Source organism: Crocodylus porosus, unplaced genomic scaffold (assembly GCF_001723895.1).
Source record: "Crocodylus porosus isolate Cpor-Errol unplaced genomic scaffold, CroPor_comp1, whole genome shotgun sequence".
NCBI lineage: Eukaryota > Metazoa > Chordata > Crocodylia > Crocodylidae > Crocodylus > Crocodylus porosus.
This window is the reverse complement of record NW_017728950.1, coordinates 11,308,509-11,326,244: the sequence shown is the minus strand read 5'-3', so window position 1 is coordinate 11,326,244 and position 17,736 is coordinate 11,308,509. Positions and strand designations below refer to the sequence as shown.

At 38.3% G+C, this 17,736-nt stretch overlaps 1 protein-coding gene across 2 annotated transcripts in view; it reads left to right on the top strand.

Annotated features, from left to right (window-relative positions):
* Positions 1–17,736, top strand: part of SLC12A2 (solute carrier family 12 member 2) — a 102,607-nt gene that overhangs the window by 72,134 nt on the left and 12,737 nt on the right. Inside the window, exons 14-21 of one of the 2 annotated variants that reach the window (XM_019555037.1) lie at positions 520–675; positions 4,099–4,198; positions 9,322–9,433; positions 10,309–10,449; positions 11,064–11,170; positions 13,638–13,717; positions 15,448–15,588; positions 16,041–16,088. In XM_019555037.1, the coding sequence (XP_019410582.1) occupies positions 520–675; positions 4,099–4,198; positions 9,322–9,433; positions 10,309–10,449; positions 11,064–11,170; positions 13,638–13,717; positions 15,448–15,588; positions 16,041–16,088 (885 nt within the window). The remainder of the gene's footprint in view (positions 1–519; positions 676–4,098; positions 4,199–9,321; positions 9,434–10,308; positions 10,450–11,063; positions 11,171–13,637; positions 13,718–15,447; positions 15,589–16,040; positions 16,089–17,736) is intronic. The other variant, XM_019555038.1, reaches the window with a different exon arrangement.

Sequence of the window (17,736 nt, the reverse complement as noted above, 5' to 3'; positions counted from 1 at the left end):
ATGGATATACCTGACTGTATGGCATTTGTCTTTCTCCATCTTTGAATGCTGTGGAGTTGTTGATCACCCAAATAAACCGAAAAGTTAAAATTATATTGGCTGGTATTCCTGAAACAATGATGGGGAACAAAAGACCCTTTAGTAATATGGAACATTTAGGTTGTGATTCATACTGTACCATCTTCTAAAGGGTAAACTGCAAAGCAAAAATAAAGTAATGTATAAGCTTGTTTTCCCTCTTAACTAGGATTAAACAAGTTTAAAATGTAACAAATAGTCTTTGTTACATCAAGACCTCTATTCTTGTCTGTTTCTAACGTGCGCAGTTTTCTTTGCATTGTGAGAAATCATTGGCAGACTTTATTATAAATGTGCCAGAATCTGTAATCTATTACTGTGTACTGTTGAAATTGTCTTGTATTCACCAAGAACCAGAGGGCTTAAAGAGAGATTGTATGACCAGTTTGTTCCATTATTAGTAGTAGCTAAATCCTTTTCTTTTATTTTCATTTTTAATAGGTTGGCGTCCTGCTTTTAAGTATTACAATATGTGGATTTCTCTAATTGGGGCAATTCTGTGCTGCATAGTAATGTTTGTCATTAATTGGTGGGCAGCACTGTTAACATATGTCATAGTCCTCGGACTCTACATTTATGTCACTTACAAGAAACCAGGTGAGTGTAAAACTTTTTTCTTAAAAAATACACTGTAGGAATCCTAGGATTACTTTAATCTTATAGTTTGACTATGCAAATGAAACCTTTTAGTTACAGAAGAATCTCTGGTTTTAATGATGTAATAAATGGTATCTTAGGGTGTCTTTACACATGCTACAGGGTTGGGGGGCAGAGGGGAAGCACTTTAATCAGAGCAGCTCTTGGGAGCCACTCTAATTAAAGCACCTGCAGTATCTCATGTATTTAGTGTCCCATGCTTCAAAATGGGGGTGGGGGTACTTTAACTAAAGCTTGTTCAATGAACTCTAGTTAATGTGTCCCAACTGCCATTCTGAAGTATGGGGACGCTGAATGCACATGATGCTGAGGCTGCTGAAGCATGTTAATTAGCATGCTTCAGCAGACTTCATTAAGCATGCATTGGAGCAGGCATCTGGCACATATGTAGGTGCTGTTAAGTATTTGTATAGAAAGAAGTAGTTAACTGTGTTTAGTCTGAAGTCAGGCAGAAGGCAACGCTGGATGATACCTTACAGCAGTGGGGACCAACCTTTTCAGCAGTTATTCCACAAATTAGCTTCATCTCCCCTCCAGGTGCCATTCTGATCCCCCTTCCCCTGCCAGCTCTGCTTTCTGCTCCCTGCTAAGTCTTCTCTGCTTTCTGCTTCCTCTTCTGCTCTACTTTTCCTGCACTATTTGCTGCTTTGCTGTTTATCCCCTCTGATCTGTCACATGCCAGACACAGAAGCTTCCCTTGTCACTTGTGGTTGGGACCTTTGCCTTTAAATTAACAGGCTCAAGGAGTTTTATAGCAACAGCATTCATAGGAAACAGGCTACCCTACCTTCTGCCTGTACTATATCCATTCTGTGTGTGTGCGTGTGTAATCAGAAGTTAGTAAGGTACGCTCAAACCAATTTATTCAGTCTGATCTGAAATAATCTGGTGAGAAATGATGAGAAGTAACTTCCCCACAAGTCCATTTAAGAGGTGTTTTGTCATAGTAACACTTGACCTGAGGCACCAACTTCTTTTTACAGGCAATGAAAAAGTAATGTGACCTGCTTAAAAGTCTCTTTTATTGATTAGGCATAGTATGTGTGTGATCTGTACAGCTCTGAAGGATAATGATCTGAGGTTACAAAATGGAACAATCGACCCTCAAATCTTGGACTTTCCATCTTGGCTGTTATTGCCCACACAACTGAATCAAAATATTACACTTTTTTTTAAAATCAGGAAAATGTAGAATATTACTGGAAAGAAAGTTCATGAATTGCTTGGATAATAAAATGTTAACATTCAATAGTTGTTGTACAGTTCTTTTCCTATATGTAACTTTTATAGTTTTTTATTTTAGCTGTCAAAACTACCCATTAAAAGAGTACAGTGTGAAAGAGTTTAAAAAAAGCAAAAAGAATTGTACAAAACCTAAAAAAAAAAAAAAAAATCATCTGATTTAAAAGAGCTAAGAAAATAGCATACTAACATATAACAGGTTTTTTGGGGGGTTTTTTTTGTTTTTTGTTTTTTGTTTTTTCTGTAAGTATTTAATACATTAGAACCTGAATCCAAGCTGAACTGTCACCTTTTCTGATGGGGTACTGTAGAAAAGAATGGGAAATGTAAATGGGAATACTAGAATATAATGGGCATTATATTTAAATTGAAATCTAAACAGTGAAACTGTATGTACCATATAGTCCTGGTATTGTGTTTTTGTACATCTGAGACCTGAACAGAGTTATAAATCTAGTGAAGAAAACCTGCATCAGTTCATTTTTTCTTAGTTCTCTTAATTGCAAAATGGTTGCATCTACAGACTTAAAACTTGGCTTTTTTGGCTGTTGATCTGCATTGCCTGAAGAGAAATAAAGTTGTCTTCATCTAAAATAAGCATGAAGACTAAAACATAACTGTTCACCACCACATAGCATACTTGGAAACTTTTAGGAGAGTGCATACTGGTTATGTTGGATTGATTTTTTTTAGTGAGTAGACAGGAATTTAATTTACAGTGTAAACCTGACCCCTTCAGAAAACATTTTAAATGGAAGTATTGTGTGCAAAGTGGAGAAGCAGGGAAGAAAGGAACTGAATAAGTGTCGTGGGTATTAGTTGGTCATGCACTCTAATTCTGGTATTCTGGTCTCTGAATGCCTGTACAGCCTCTTCCAGCTCCATTATGCACAGGCATCTTGATCAATATGGGTTCACGTTACCAGACTGTTTTCCTTCTCCCGTAGTATCTTTGCCTCTTTCGTTGTATAACATGGAACTGAATAAGCAGCAGACTTGTTCTGTTCTCGTCATCATTCAGTGTGTGGCCATTGGTTTCATTTAAGATGCACACTATTAAAATTTTGCTCTAAATCAGGATTATTGCTCTGAGGAGGAAAATCTTACTTGAATGTTAGATGGGATGAGGCTTCTTCTGGCCTGGCCTTTTATCTTCAGGGAAGCAGTTACCCTTCACAGTTAGTGGCTTCAAGGTCTTCCTTGGATCTTAATAAGGAAATGGAGATGCTTTAGGGCAGTTGTGTTAGCAACGGTCTGGCCAATTTGCATATATGTTGATATTGTCTTCAGTCTTGCAAGGCTGCTCATCTGTACCTGTGAGGAAGATTTTCTAGGGCAGGCCAGTGGCACTTTAGTGGACTTCAGCCTCAATTCCTGCCACTTCTAAGAAAGCAGACGGGAAAGATCAGATTCCTTCAAGGACTAGAATACGCTTTTTCATTCAACTTGTCCCAGGGTTTTAAGCTTTTCATGAGCTACCATCACTACTGAAGTCTGCTCCTGTTAAATCCACATGGAGGACAAGAAGCCCAAGCCCTCTGGGAGGAAAGTGCATATTTTCATTAGCTTTTCAACCTATCCCCACTAGTTTCTTATTCCACCTAGAGAAGATATGAGAGAGTTCTTATCACTTGGTTTCTGAATGGCAGTCTGAAAGAATGGCTTTTCATTTTGGTATTCTTCCTCTTGACTTAAAAGTTAACCAGAAATCTTTATATGGACTTAGTTTTATAGGTTTAAATTTTGTTTCTTGATGTCTAGTGTAGGTAGAAAACTTTTATTTCTACAAAGATTTGTTAACTTTTGTCAAATTCAAAGCTTGTACCATTCTTTGAAATACCAAAAATATTTAATATCAAACGGCTTGGATCTAGAACACTTCTTTGGTTACTAACATGCCATTTATAGAAGAATGTTTCCAAATCGAAAGTTGAGTTTGTTAGCCTGCTTTTAGTGGGGAAGTAGCATAATTATATTTTATCTTGCATAATCTGACATAGTTCTTAATTAGTATTAGAACTATAGGACCCCAAAATAGTTTTTTAATTTGAGAGGCAAACAGTTGTCAAAATATCTTGGCTTTTTTTAAAATTTAATGTCTTAAAACAAATCTGCCTACAGATGTGAACTGGGGATCCTCTACACAAGCCCTGACTTACCTGAATGCACTGCAGCATTCTATTCGTCTTTCAGGTGTTGAAGACCATGTGAAAAACTTCAGGTAAGAGAAGATGGTTATGTCATATTATTACAAATGACTTCTACTAAGCTGTGCATTGTGGGTGAAGTTCTGGTGCTTCACCAGTATCTCCTTAAAACTGTCTAGATTTGTGGTCGTTAAATCCATTCTTGCTAAAAACTGCAGCAACAATGCAGTCTTTGAGGATTTGCAGTTGCAGAAGGGGCATTGCTGTTAATTGACTGAAAATCTATGGTAAGTTGAAACTCAAAGGAATTCTACCAAAAAGTGGAAACTTGACTGTATTACTAGGGGGAAAGAATAATATTGCATGTGCATCTTGGGAGGAAATTAGGAAGGCTAAGGCTGAATTTGAAATGCAACTAACAAGGGATGTAAAAGGATTCTAGAAGTAAAGAAGATTTTACATGTTTGACACACATAAGAGGAAGATGAAGAGAACAACTACAGGTTCCTTAGTGAACATAGGTGGCAATCTAGTAACTGATGCAGAGAAAACTGAAGTATTTAATGCCTTTATTAATTCAGTCTTCACAAATAAGATTTGCTACCAGATGACAAGTGCTGTTGGCAGCAAGAAAAGAAGAGTAGCAGTCTAGTGTAGAGGAAGAACAGGTTAGAGATTACTTAGAGAAACTGAATGTTTTTAAGCTGGCAGGGCTGGATGAGATGGAGCCTGAAGGAATTAGCTGAGGTAATTTCATCTTTGGGAGATTGGGTGAGGTCTTGTGTCTAATAACAGGAAGAAAAAGATCCAGGGAATTACAGATCAGTCAGTCTGACCTCAGTACCAAAAAATAAGGAGTAGGCCATCAAGGAGTCCTACTCCTTGGCTGAGGGGTTGTACTCAGAGTGGTGGTGGACGGGTCATTTTCAACCTGGAGGGAAGTGGGCAGCGGGGCTCCCCCAGGGCTCAGTCCTTGGGCCCGCACTCTTCAATTTCTTTATTAGTGACTTGGACAACGGGGTGAAGAGCACCCTGTTTGAATTTGCAGATGACACCAAGATTTGGGCACACTAGAAGGGAAGGACAGATTACAGCAGGACCTGGACAGATTACAGGGGTGGGCAAATGAAAATAGGATGGGATTCAATACTGACAAGGGCAGGGTGCTGCACTTGGGCAGTAGGGACAAGCAGCATACCTATAGGCTGGGGAACTCCCTTCTTGAAAGCATGGTGGCAGAAAGATCTTAGAGTCATTATTGACTCCAAGATGAACGTGGGCTGACAATGCGAGAACACTTAGTAGGGCTAACTGTACCTTGTCGTGCATCCACCGATGCATCACAAGCAGGGCCAAGGAGGTGATCCTCCCCCTCTGTGCAAGACTGGTCAGGCCGCAGCTGGAGTACTGCGTCCAGTTCTGGGCGCCGCACTTCAGGAGGGTTGTGGACAGCTTAGAGAGGGTCCAGAGGAGTGCCACTCACGTGATCTGGGGACAGCAGGGCAGATCCTATGAGGAGAGGCTGTGGGACCTTAACCTGTTCAGCCTTTGCAAGAGAAGGCTGAGGGGGGACCTGGTGGCCATCTATAAACTCACTAGGGGGGGACCAGCAGGGTTTGGGAGAGACCTTGTTCCCCCAAGCGCCTCCCAGAGTAACAAGGAATAACGGCCATAAGTTGCTAGAGAGTAGGTTTAGACTAGACGTTAGAAGGCACTACTTCACGGTCAGGGCAGCTAGGATCTGGAACCAACTTTCAAGGGAGGTGGTGCTGGCTCCTACCCTGGGGGTCTTTAAGAGGAGGCTTGATGTCTACCTGGCTGGGGTCATCTGAGCCCAGTTTTCTCTCCTGTCCAGGGCAGGGGGTCGGACTAGAAGATCTACAAGGTCCCTTCCGATCCTACGTCTATGAATCTGAGTGTTTCTAAGCACCAGAAGAATAATAAGGTGATCAGGAACAGTCAGCATGGATTCTTCAAGAGCATGTCATGTGTGACCAGCTAGGATAATTTTATGACTGGGTGACAGGTGCTGTACATAAGGGGAGTAGCATGTGGTATGCATAGTGGATGTGGTTTTATTTGGGTTTTTTGTTTGTTTTAAACAAGATTTGACATGGTCTCCTACAACATTCTCATTAGGTAGCTTGGGAGTTGCAGGCTAGATGCAAGTACTGTGACATAGATACACAGCCAGGTGGATTGTGTCTAACAAGTTATCAATGGCTTGGTATATAGCTGGGAGGAGGTATCCAGTGGGGTTATCCAGAGGTTGTCCTGGGGCTGCTTTTGTTAAACATTTTAAATGATTTTGAGGATGGGATTGAATTTATGGATGGCACTGAGTTGGGTGGAGTTGCAGATGCTCTGGAGAGTAGGGCTGGAATCCTGAATTGATTCTGGATCATTTATACAATTTATCCAATTAATCAGATGAAATTCAGCAAGGGCAAGTGCAGTCTTGCATTTGGACATGCTATTATTCTTTCCCAAATGCAGACTGGGGAAGGACTAGCCAGACTGCAATACTACAGAAAAGACCTGGGGGTCGCACTGGATCATAAGCTATGAGCCAACTAGTGGACTGATGTCATAAGTTATGAGACTGAGTCTAGTGGAAAGCAACAAAAATTATTAGGGGCTTGGGAAGCATGACTTGCAAAGAAGAGCTCGAAGAGCTAGGATTACTTAGTCTGGGGAAGAGAAGACTGAGGGGAGATTTGATAAGTCTTCAAATAATTAAAGGATGCAGAGGAAGTATTCAAATACCTAAAGGATGCAGAGGGTAGAAGTGGACTACTCTGTGGTGGCAGGGAACACAGGACAAGGAGCAACAGTTTTTGGTTTTTTTTTTTTTTAAACTGCAGCAGGGGGAATTTAGGTTAATTTTAAGAAGAATTTTCTCATTGTGAGGGTGGTTAAGCATTGGAACTGGCTACCCAGAGAAATTGTGAAATCTCCATCATTTGAATGTTTTTAAGAGTAGGTTAGATGCACACTTGACTGGGATGGTTTAGTTGGGGCCGTTCCTATTCAGCCAGAGGGTTGAATTAGATGAAATCTAAAGGTCCCTTCTAATCCTCTTGTTCTATCATTCTATTTTATAATCTGCCTATGTGTAAAGGGAACCTATACTTAAGCTATTTTTGGCCCTTAGAGCGGCTTGCCTGTGATGAGGGCATGTCTTAGTGCTTGTTGAAACTGATTGGACTAGATATTGTAGAACAAGCTGTTCTTGAAAGTGCATGTGGCTGTTGCATTTTAGATGGTAGTAGTGATGTTTATTTTGACTGTTATCCTGTTCTATGTGAGAGACCACTGGGTTGGCATAGACTTTTTCTAAATTTGTAGATGGCAGGAATGATCACACTTGGAATCTTGGGTTTTGAGGCTCTAGAGAGGGTTCTGCTCAAGTAGGCTCCTCCCAAAGCTTTTGACTTTTTGCTTTCCTTGGATTTCTTATCTTACTTCTGATCTTTGGGATTCTCATCTCAGTTTAAATCTTAATTTCACCTCTGGGGACTGCCAATCCTTTTGTCCATACTATTTTAATTCCCCCGCTATGTGTTTTATTTCTGTGCATGGAATCTTGTCAAATCTCTCACAGCCTTTCTTAGCTAATCAGTCTCCTACACTTGCTCTGATATGATTTGACACTTTCTCTTAGTTTCATCGTCTTCCCTTCTCTATGATCCTTTTCTCTTCTGTCCTCAGTCCCTTCTCAGTTTCTTGCCTCTGTTCTCACTTGCTGTCCGCTGCATATATCTAGCTCTTTCTCCTTTTCTTGTTTGAATCAAGCAACTGTCTTTCCTGTACTACCTAGAGGTGGATGGATTCAAGCTCCCTAGTATTTTTTTATAGTGACCTGCCCTGGATTTGGCACAGTCCCTAATAGCAAAGCAGCTACAGTTGCAGGAAAAAGTAATGCATAGTCCTAAGACAGGAATGCACTCAGTACAACATCTTGGGGGGGAAAATTTAGCTTCTCAAAAGCACCTAGAAGTGTGCACGTGCGTGCGTGTAAAAGCTGAAACTTTTAAGTCTCCATAACTTGGCCAAAGTTGGGCAAGATTTTTGAGGATAGTAGAAGCCACATCCTGATAGGTTAGTTGCTGTCAAAGTTCTAGCCCATGGTTCAATATATAGAGGTGCAAGAGTCTTTCAAAGAAAATAGTATTTTTTAGCAAGAGCAAAATGTTATTTTTTCTAGTCCTTTTTTTTTTCATGACAATAGCTTTAAAAAAACAATTCAGAACAAATGAGGCAAACATCTTGCATGAAAAACTTCAGCTCATATAGTTTTAAGCTGCTGAAAACAGGGCTTATAAATTGGAAGTGTTGGGTAACCTCCAGTAGGGTGCTACAATCCATCTATAGTAAATGTTAAAGTGACAATACATGTATGCTCACTGGGAGTTTCTCTTTGGTTCGCTAAAACTCCTCTTACTTAAAAGATCCTTTTTAAATCTTGATATTTAACTGTAGCTTTCTACTTGTGCTAATGTCAGTAATGTAAAAATCTTATCTGTGAACCCTAGGGATTGGATTGGAAGTACTTTTGTGACTTCCTTTCCTTTAGAGTGAGGGAAGTAGTGGGTTTGAATGCTTACTTTGAATGTCACTTAACTTTTAAAAGTGTATTACAAAACTGACTTACATTGGTACAAGAACATCTTGTACTGTCAACAGTTGCTTGTGTTTCTGGAAAACAAGAATACAAGACAGTTTTGTGCTGCTTGTGGTTTTGGGTTTTGAAGGATTTATTCTGTGAACAGAGTGCTTGATCATTGGAGTATGGCTATGTCAACAGAGGCTAGACAAAGGGTATGGAAGCTGGTGAGAATAAAGTTGAACAATATTGAGTTTACAACCATCTTTTGAGGAGGAAGTTGAGAACAATTAACTTTTTATTTGAGGAGGAAGTTGAGAACAGTTAACACTTTAACAAAAAGCTGGCACATAAACTGTTAGACTACTAGAACCAATCGATGGAAAATTGGAGTGAGCCAAGATTTTCTTGAGTTGAAGACTGTCAACATGATACATTTTTTGACTTGCTGCTTGATTACTTGAAGTCTGCATTAGCAATTCTGAGATATGGAAAAATATTTTCATAAAACTTCAGAGTTGCTTACAAGTTACTAAAACAGACGAGCAGAAGAGATAATTGTACTCTAACCTTTCCTCTTTAAAACTTTAGGCCTCAATGCCTTGTGATGACAGGTGCTCCAAACTCACGCCCAGCTTTGCTTCATCTTGTTCATGCTTTCACAAAAAATGTGGGTCTGATGGTCTGTGGTCATGTACACATGGTCAGTATTACTATTTCTTTTTTCTGCATTTTAGGAAGTTTACTTGGCTTCTATTGATGTTTGATAATGTCCACATAATAAAATTTCCATTTTTTTTTGTTTTGAAAGCTGAGTTTTAATGACAAGATCCACTGATGGTTAATGTGTTTCTCAAAATAAGTAAATAAGTGTTTTGTACTTTTTGTGAAAGTCTTGAAATTTTTATGTCAGGTAGTTTCAGAAGTTATCATGTTTACATTGTTCAGTCTGGTATACAAGTTGCACTGTGTAGGTGTCTAGGTTTTTTAATTATATACATGGCAATTCAAATGAAATTGAAAACGTTAAAAATGGTCTTTCCTGTTGCAGCTGTTAGCAAGGTTCTTGGTTGGAAGCTGCAGTTGTGGATAAGGGAAGGGGCACAAGCTTTTTTGTTTTTGTTTTTTAATCCACCTTGAAAGCAGTCATGAACTTTACCAATTTCAGAATAGTTTGTTGGGAAACGATTGATGCCACAAACCCAGTATTTAGTCTGTCTGTAGCTTCATGGCTCTTTGCTCCCCAGATCTTTTTGTCACTTTAACATAGTTACTAGCTTTTATCCTTATACAAAGACTGAGGTTATGCCATCTGCTGGCAAGGGATCTCTAGCTTGGGAATGTTTACCTGGTGAAGTCTAGGAAGCACTACTAAACCTGTATTAATGCCTTTTGAATTTTATTTGTGGTGACAGCTGTATATTTGGAAATGACAAAAGTGTCTTTTTTGAATCTGAAATGTATTGGGCTAGAATTATGATTGCATTTATGAAACCATACATTTCCATTCTTCTGAAAAGAAACTGCACTCATTTTAAAATTCATTTCAGACTTAGTACATAGCTTCTTTTATTAAAGGGTCCTCGCAGGCAAGCCGTAAAGGAATTATCTACTGACTTGGGCAAATATCAGCGATGGCTTATTAAAAACAAGATGAAGGCCTTCTATGCACCAGTACATGCAGAAGATTTGAGGGATGGAGGACAATATTTAATGCAGGTATGTTTTTTGCAATTATCTATTTTTTACATCCTAGATTTTATACTTTTAAGCATGCATGTTAATATAACTAATTATTTTATGTAATATATTAATTAAGCTACATTTTATGCATTTCCTGAACTGTGTTGTGCTATAAAGAAAACTTTTTAAGTTATTATACTTACTCAGATTCCCCACCCACCTTCCTCTTCCTCTTCCCCTCCCCTGGTATTAACCATCCGTAACTAGTGTGCATGTTTTAAGCAAAGAATCTGATTTCTGTGCTGGATTGGAGGCATGGGGTATGGCTGCTAGGAGCTGTCTCCATGCTGCCCTCCAGCTGCACACAGGAGGAACGCAGTCAGCTGCTCCGTCCCTCATTGGAGTTCAAGCTTAAACTGGCAGCAGCTGAGACAGAGTTAAAGGGTAAGGCTGCAGAGTTTGAAAGGAGATGGTGAATGATGCTGAAGAGTAGCCTCTCTTCTCCAGGTTCCTGTGGTCAACATTTGGCTAGGACTCTGGGAAAATCTTTTTTTATTCATTTCCCATGTGCAGAAGCAGGTGCATCTTATTTGGGGGCATGTGGTATGTGAGATGGTAATACTTAAACATTTGATTGGCTTTGTTCTTAGGCAGCTGGTCTGGGTCGAATGAGACCGAACACTCTTGTTATGGGATTTAAGAAAAATTGGAGACAGGCTGACATGAGAGATGTGGAAACTTATATCAACTTATTGCAGTGAGTACAACAGAGGTTCTCAATCTTTTTAGACTTGAGGCGTCCCTCCATAACTTTTCAGAATTTGATGGCACCTCATTTAAAGACTGATTTGATTTCTTACAGTGCTTACCTTATGCTACACAGCACTCCTAAAGGATCTGGCAGGGTGGTGGGGTGGGCAACAGCAGGCAGGGAGCACCCCACCCCCCGAAAGCATACTGCAGGTGGTAACCATACTTGTCATTGGCAGGGGCTGCTAAGCCATGCAGGCTGGGGGCAGTGGAGCCAGGACCCTGTTATGTCCTGCTTTTTCTGCTGTGGGTGTGGGGTTTTTTTTTTCCTGGGGCAGGGGGAAGAGGTGTGGGCAGCCATAGCCCCTCTATAGGAGTGTTTGCTTGGAAGGGACATTATTGGAGGTGGTAGGGATTTCCCTTGAGTGAGGCAGGAAGATTTTGGATTTATCTGGATGTAAATGGAAGTTTGGAAGCATGATTATGATTCTCTGGTGTGTTTGCATTTATGGGTGTTAAGCAGGGAAGCAACAGGGGTTGCTGAGTTTTGGTATTTTTTTAAATTTTTTGAGTGGTGTTTGGGGACTCTACTTCTGTTTCCTATTTGTGGGTTGTTTGTCGGTTTACTGTAAGTTACTCTGAGTCTTCTGAATGGGGGTGTTGATATCAGTCTAATAATAGCTTTCAGTACAGAGATCTTGTCAATTAATAGATTAATTTGGTACTTCCCTTGGTACTACATTGCTGTTTAATGTGGGCAGGTATCTGGGTAATCAACTATTACTTTAAACCTAAAAGAATCCATTTTGTGCAATTTAAAAGAATTGTTACCAACCTTGTAATTTTTTTTGTATGCATCTATTTGAAGAGAGTGTGTGACAACTTCAGTTTAAAGTATTGAGAACAATGAAGAAAAGTCCCCAGAGATTTGTAGTTCCAAATGGTTTACCATAGAGATTAAATGCAGTTTACAAACTATACACCCAGGACTTCAAATCTTGTACACCTTTTGCAGTGCATATGTGCAGAGGTATAACAAGCAGGGGGAGAGTGCAGTTTTGGGGATGCAAGGTGGGATGATAGGCAATAACTTATGCTGGGAACTCCAAAAATGTACTTATGGCTCTAGACTTGTGGCTTTGAAGTGAAAAATCAAAAGGGGAATTACAAATATTAAAGTTAAAATAAGTATCTTAAAATTAATCCAGTATACTAAAGGTTATGAAATAAAGAACAGTTTATATAATTTATCTGTTGTTTTGGCTGGAATTTCTGGTCTCTGGAAGAATTCTTGTTGGCTGACAGGGTCTTGTAGCTCTTCAGTTTTAAAATATAGTCTGCTGAGACTTCTTTAACTATATGGAATATAGTTAGGGATGAAAGAATCTTTTTTTTTTTTTTAGAAGTATATGATAGAAATGCTTTTACTTTATAGAATGTTCATTTGTGAAATTTGACTCCTGGATTGAAAGTGACTTGTAATAGACAATTTAATGCATCTGGTTGGCATCTTCAGGCTTTGTCTGACTGCTGGTAATTTTCAGCCAGTCCTTTTTCTTTTTCCATGGTAATTTTTAGATCTTAATTTATGATATGTTTAGGTAAAATTTCACCTTTTTAAACTTCTCTGCTTATGCTCATATCGATGAGTTAGGATTCTAATGATGATGCATGAAATCCTGTTTCCATGATCTTGGGTCTTTGTAAACCCCATGGGACCAGGATTTCACTGTTTTACCTCATGGTCTACTAGCAACTCCTAACACATATGAGATTCTTGTTTCCTAGGAACTACAGATACAGTATGTTTGCTGCAGTATGTTTGCTGTATAGAGGATAGCTGGTGAATAAGCCACGTAATTTGAATGCTAAGTTTCATTAGAAACCCCAAAATATAAAACCATAAGGCTCCTATACGAGTGCAGCAAGGCTGCTCCAATCTGTTGTAATTGCAGCATGTCGGTGCAGAGTCAATTTTAATAGAGTCAATTTTAATGGAGTTCACTGGAGTTTGGTAATTAACTGCATTCCAGCAGACTCTAGCATCGTATGTTTCAGCATCCCCGCACTAAAAAAAATGGCATCGATGGCACTTTACCTGAAGCTTATTTGATGAGCTTTAGTTAAAGCTCCTCTGCCACCGTTTTTCAGCATGGGGATGCCGATGCACTTGACCCTTGGGGCACTTTAATTAGAGCAGCTCTCGGAGCTTCTCTTAAAGCATTTCCCCGCCTCCGCTGGGTCACTCGCTGGCTTCTGGAGCACATGTATAAATGCCCAAAGCAAATTGGAAAGCAAGTGAGAAACTAGATGCAATGAATAAGGCTTTTCCATTCTTTTCTTTTCCCACCCTGGACTGGGGAAGTTTGGATTGTATGAAGCAATTTGCATACATGAGGCTTGTTTAAAAATCTCTTAAATCTTTTGTTTTTTATGAAATTTTTAGGAATAAAAAAATATATATTTTTTTACAGTGATGCCTTTGACATTCAGTATGGTGTAGTTGTCATTCGCCTAAAAGAAGGGTTGGATATTTCTCACCTTCAGGCACAAGGTAAGCTTTATTTTGTGTAATATAAAAGGATAAAAGATAATAGCCGAGCTCTTGCATTATTTTTTGCCGATCAGTTTAATTAATAAATAAAAGCCTATTTTGTATTTTTTTATTTTTTTATTTTTTAAAATTTTTTAGAGTTGGAGTATGTATGACTTATTATTGAAGATTAGTTTTAAATTCATCCACATGTTTATTTTAACTTGAGAAACATTTTCTATCTCGGTTTATAACCAGCTATAAAGTTCCTCAAGATTTAATATTTTACACAGACAAGTTCATACTATATACTCTACCAAATATTACAGATTTGAAAAACACTGACAGTGTAGAAGAACTAAACTTCATCTGACAAACACATTACCAAAGACTTTTGAATTCCTGCCTGTCCATTTTGCAGACACCAGTAGTTTTAAATATTGTAAGTAGTACATCAATTTGGAAATATATTTCCTTATAGCTTGTCCAACACACAAAATAATTGAAATTCAAGTGAAGCAGTTCATAGGCTTTGTATTCAACCACAAAATGGCTACATTTAAAAGAATATTAGCAAAGTTGCAAGGTGAAGCATTTTAATTACATAATCTCCAGTAATTTAGACCCTTGAGACATGTTACTTTTATTGTGTGATGAACATGTTAATTTCATCATAAATAACAAGTGTTACACATTCAGCCAATTTATTGTGCCAAAAAGTGGCAAACTGGCTACAAAGATGTTCCACAAAAAACATGGAACATCTTTGTGGCTTTTTTTGCATGGCACCATAAATTTGAATGTGTAGCATGCCCCTTTAATCTGCATGACTGTCAAATCTGTAAGTAGTGGAAAACAGGGTCTCATAATTGGGAGTGTCAAACGTGACTAGTATGTGGTGCTATGAACTGTTTCAGTAAACTGCATGGCCTGGAATAAGATGATTTTACCATGTGCCTCAAACTTAAGGAAGTTTTGTCAGTAGTGGCTCACTAATTCAGTGATTTTTTTTTCTCTGCCTTTTTTACACTTGGGTGCCCTCCATAACTTTTGTGAATTGAGCAGAACCCCATTTCATAAACTATTCATTACAGTGCTTACCCTGAAGAGGAGCTGGGAAGAAGGAGGAAGAGTTGGCAGGGAAGAGTCTGCACTGTGGTGAGGGGGAGCAGCTGAAAGGGAAGAGCTAGCACTTATCCCCTCACTGGGGGGCCTGTGCTTATCTCGTACAGCTCTTCTCTCCTGATGGCACCTTTCACAGGGTGTCATAGGACTCCATGGTGCTGTGGCACCCTGTTTGAAAATCACTGGTCTAACTGGTGGACAGACAACTTTCTTTCTGTTCAGGTTTTTTAGCATTACTTTCATTTATTAGTAGACTTTACAGCTCTTGTTATCTTCCACTTCTGTCAAAAAAGCTTGTACCAACGTTTCTAAAAATAGATCTTTTTCAGTAATATGGAAGGACAGCTTTCAAGAACATTACAGAAATATAGTTGTTGGCTTAATGTTTTAGGAAGAATGCTTAGCTGGGGCAGAAAATGGTTAAGGGATCTTTGGGATCTAGTGATACTAAAGGTTCCAGGTTTTGACCTTGTTCTTATTCTAATATGTTCACACATAACGGCTCTCCATGGAACTATATATTGTATAATCAATAATTATTCAAGTACCATTATATACTTTTTTGGTTAGAAGTGATATTTTTTGTCTTGTATTTAGCTATATGTTATAACTCTTCTTTTTCACAGAAGAGTTACTATCCTCTCAAGAAAAATCTCCAAGTTCTAAAGATGTCATAGTAAATGTAGACTACAGCAAGAAGACCGAGACAGATGCTTCTAAGGCTTTTTCTCCACCATCCAGTGAAAAAACTCCTGTTCTACAAAAAGGTAATTTTCTAGTTAATGATGGTGATGAAACACTTTGTACAGAACTAAATTACTACTTTCTCTTGTGTGTCGCCAGTCTTTGATGCATTGATTATTTTAAAGTTTACCTCCAGTAGGAAACTTTGATCTCAAAATAGAATGTTTAATTACATGCATAATAGCAAGTGTTCTAAAACACTCTTGATGCCTTGCATTTGTATAACAAAGAATTTTTTTTCTAAAGTTTGTTCTTTGGGGGTGAGGGGAAGTAAGCTATCAGCTAGTTGGATATGTGGAGGATTAACATGTACTTTTTAAAATACTAACCGTTGGTACAGGACATGGTAGGCTTCATTCATGTTTTGGTTATGTTTTTTATGGAGTGCAGCTTCATTTTATGCTTGTTTCCTAAATGTGTACACAAGTTACATCTTCATTAATGCAACATTTTTGTATTTTTAAACATCTTCCAGAGGAGGAAGAGGATGGCAAGACTCCAACACAACCACTATTGAAAAAAGGCAGGCATTTTCCATCCTTTTGTTTATTTTTAATCATTTTTCTCCATATTGTTACTTTTCACTTTTCCTTTCTTTCTTTTTGGATTAGATGTATAGATTCATCCAGTGAATGTTTTAATTTTGTTTCTTTGTTGAACTTGGGTTAGAAAAGTGTTTGAAGTAAGACCTTAAATAGTGGCAAGAAACAGGTGGTGGTACTCTTGACATCATCTCTCATTTAAAAACAGCAACAACAATAAAAAAGAACAAACAAAAAAACCAAAACCAAAGAAAAACCCTTTCTGAATCTTGAGAATGTTACTATTTATAATGCATTTTGTGTGTGTAGTCAAATTTTAAAACTGTGCATGCTTGTAATTTCCTGAACTTTCCTTCCATTAAATGAGGTGGGACTATATCAAGTTTTCCAGGGCTGCTTAATGGGGTTGGCATGGCAGGCTGGGCAACTATTTGGTTTGGGGTAAGAGGAAGAAGGTATGGACTGTTTCCCTGTTGTATAGTAACTGAAATGTCCCTTAAGCTAGGAAGACTGTCATCCTCCCAGATCAGTGGAACAGTTAACATTTAAACTAAAGTTTTCACCACTGGTATGTGAGTCAATATTTCATCATGAATGTCTAAGTTCATCTCATCTCTTGAAGCTGTAATTCCAGGCTCTCAACAGAGGTAGCAATGCTTCCCTTAATCGGCAAACTTGTATGTTGTTTTCTCTCTTTATTTCCTTAAAGGCATTTCTACTTTATTACCTCTGTATAAAAGCTGAGGTGGTAGAGTAAAAGATGGCAGCTTGGAAGAAGTCTCAGTATTCTGTAAAATAGCATACTGATTTAAACTAAATTTTGTATAAATTTGTTATATCAAGTCCAAGTTAAACATCAAATAACTAGTTTTTCCACACGTTTAAATATGAGACTGAGGAAAGAGGTTGGTTTTTCATTCATCTCGCCTCTTGGTCTGTTTCATTCTGACTTCCCTTTAAAGCAGTCATGTTAGTTAAAGCAAAAGTACACTTTAATTATAGGAACTAAATTTTGTTTTATGGTGGATTTTTTTCTTTTTTGAATGTGGACTCGTATTAAAAAAGCCAGTATTCTGTATAGAAGTCACTAAAGTAAAAAATCAGTGGTTTCTGTCTACAGTTTGGTTTTGTATGTTTTTATAGAAAAGAAAATAACACTTCAGAAGTGCCAGTTTTTTCTTTCTTTTTTTTCCTTGGTAAAATCTCGAAGGAAGGAAGGAATTCATAGGTGCAGTTAGTGAAGCTAGAGCAACAGGTGTTCTCACTAGCTTTTGAGAAAAGAGTAGTGACTGCTCATTGTGACTTTTTTGAGTGTTTCTAATTGCATCCTCAGAACTGTTACTGTGGGGAAACTGTAACTTGCAAACTGTACCAACCAAAGGCTTGCTCTTTGTTTCTGGCAAACAAAGAAATGGCAGGTGGAGGATTCAGAGTCCTTAAATATTCCTTAGTATGCACTTTCTTCAACTCTGCTTAAGCAAGTTTGAAGCAATGACAGGTTCTTTTTACAAGAACTTTGGAATATTTGAAAAATAGATCAGGATGCTGTAATTGAGTTTGGGGGTACTTAAGCAAAAGTGTTTATTTTTTAATTCATCCTTTTCAACTTTTCTCTTCTGTTTGTTTGTT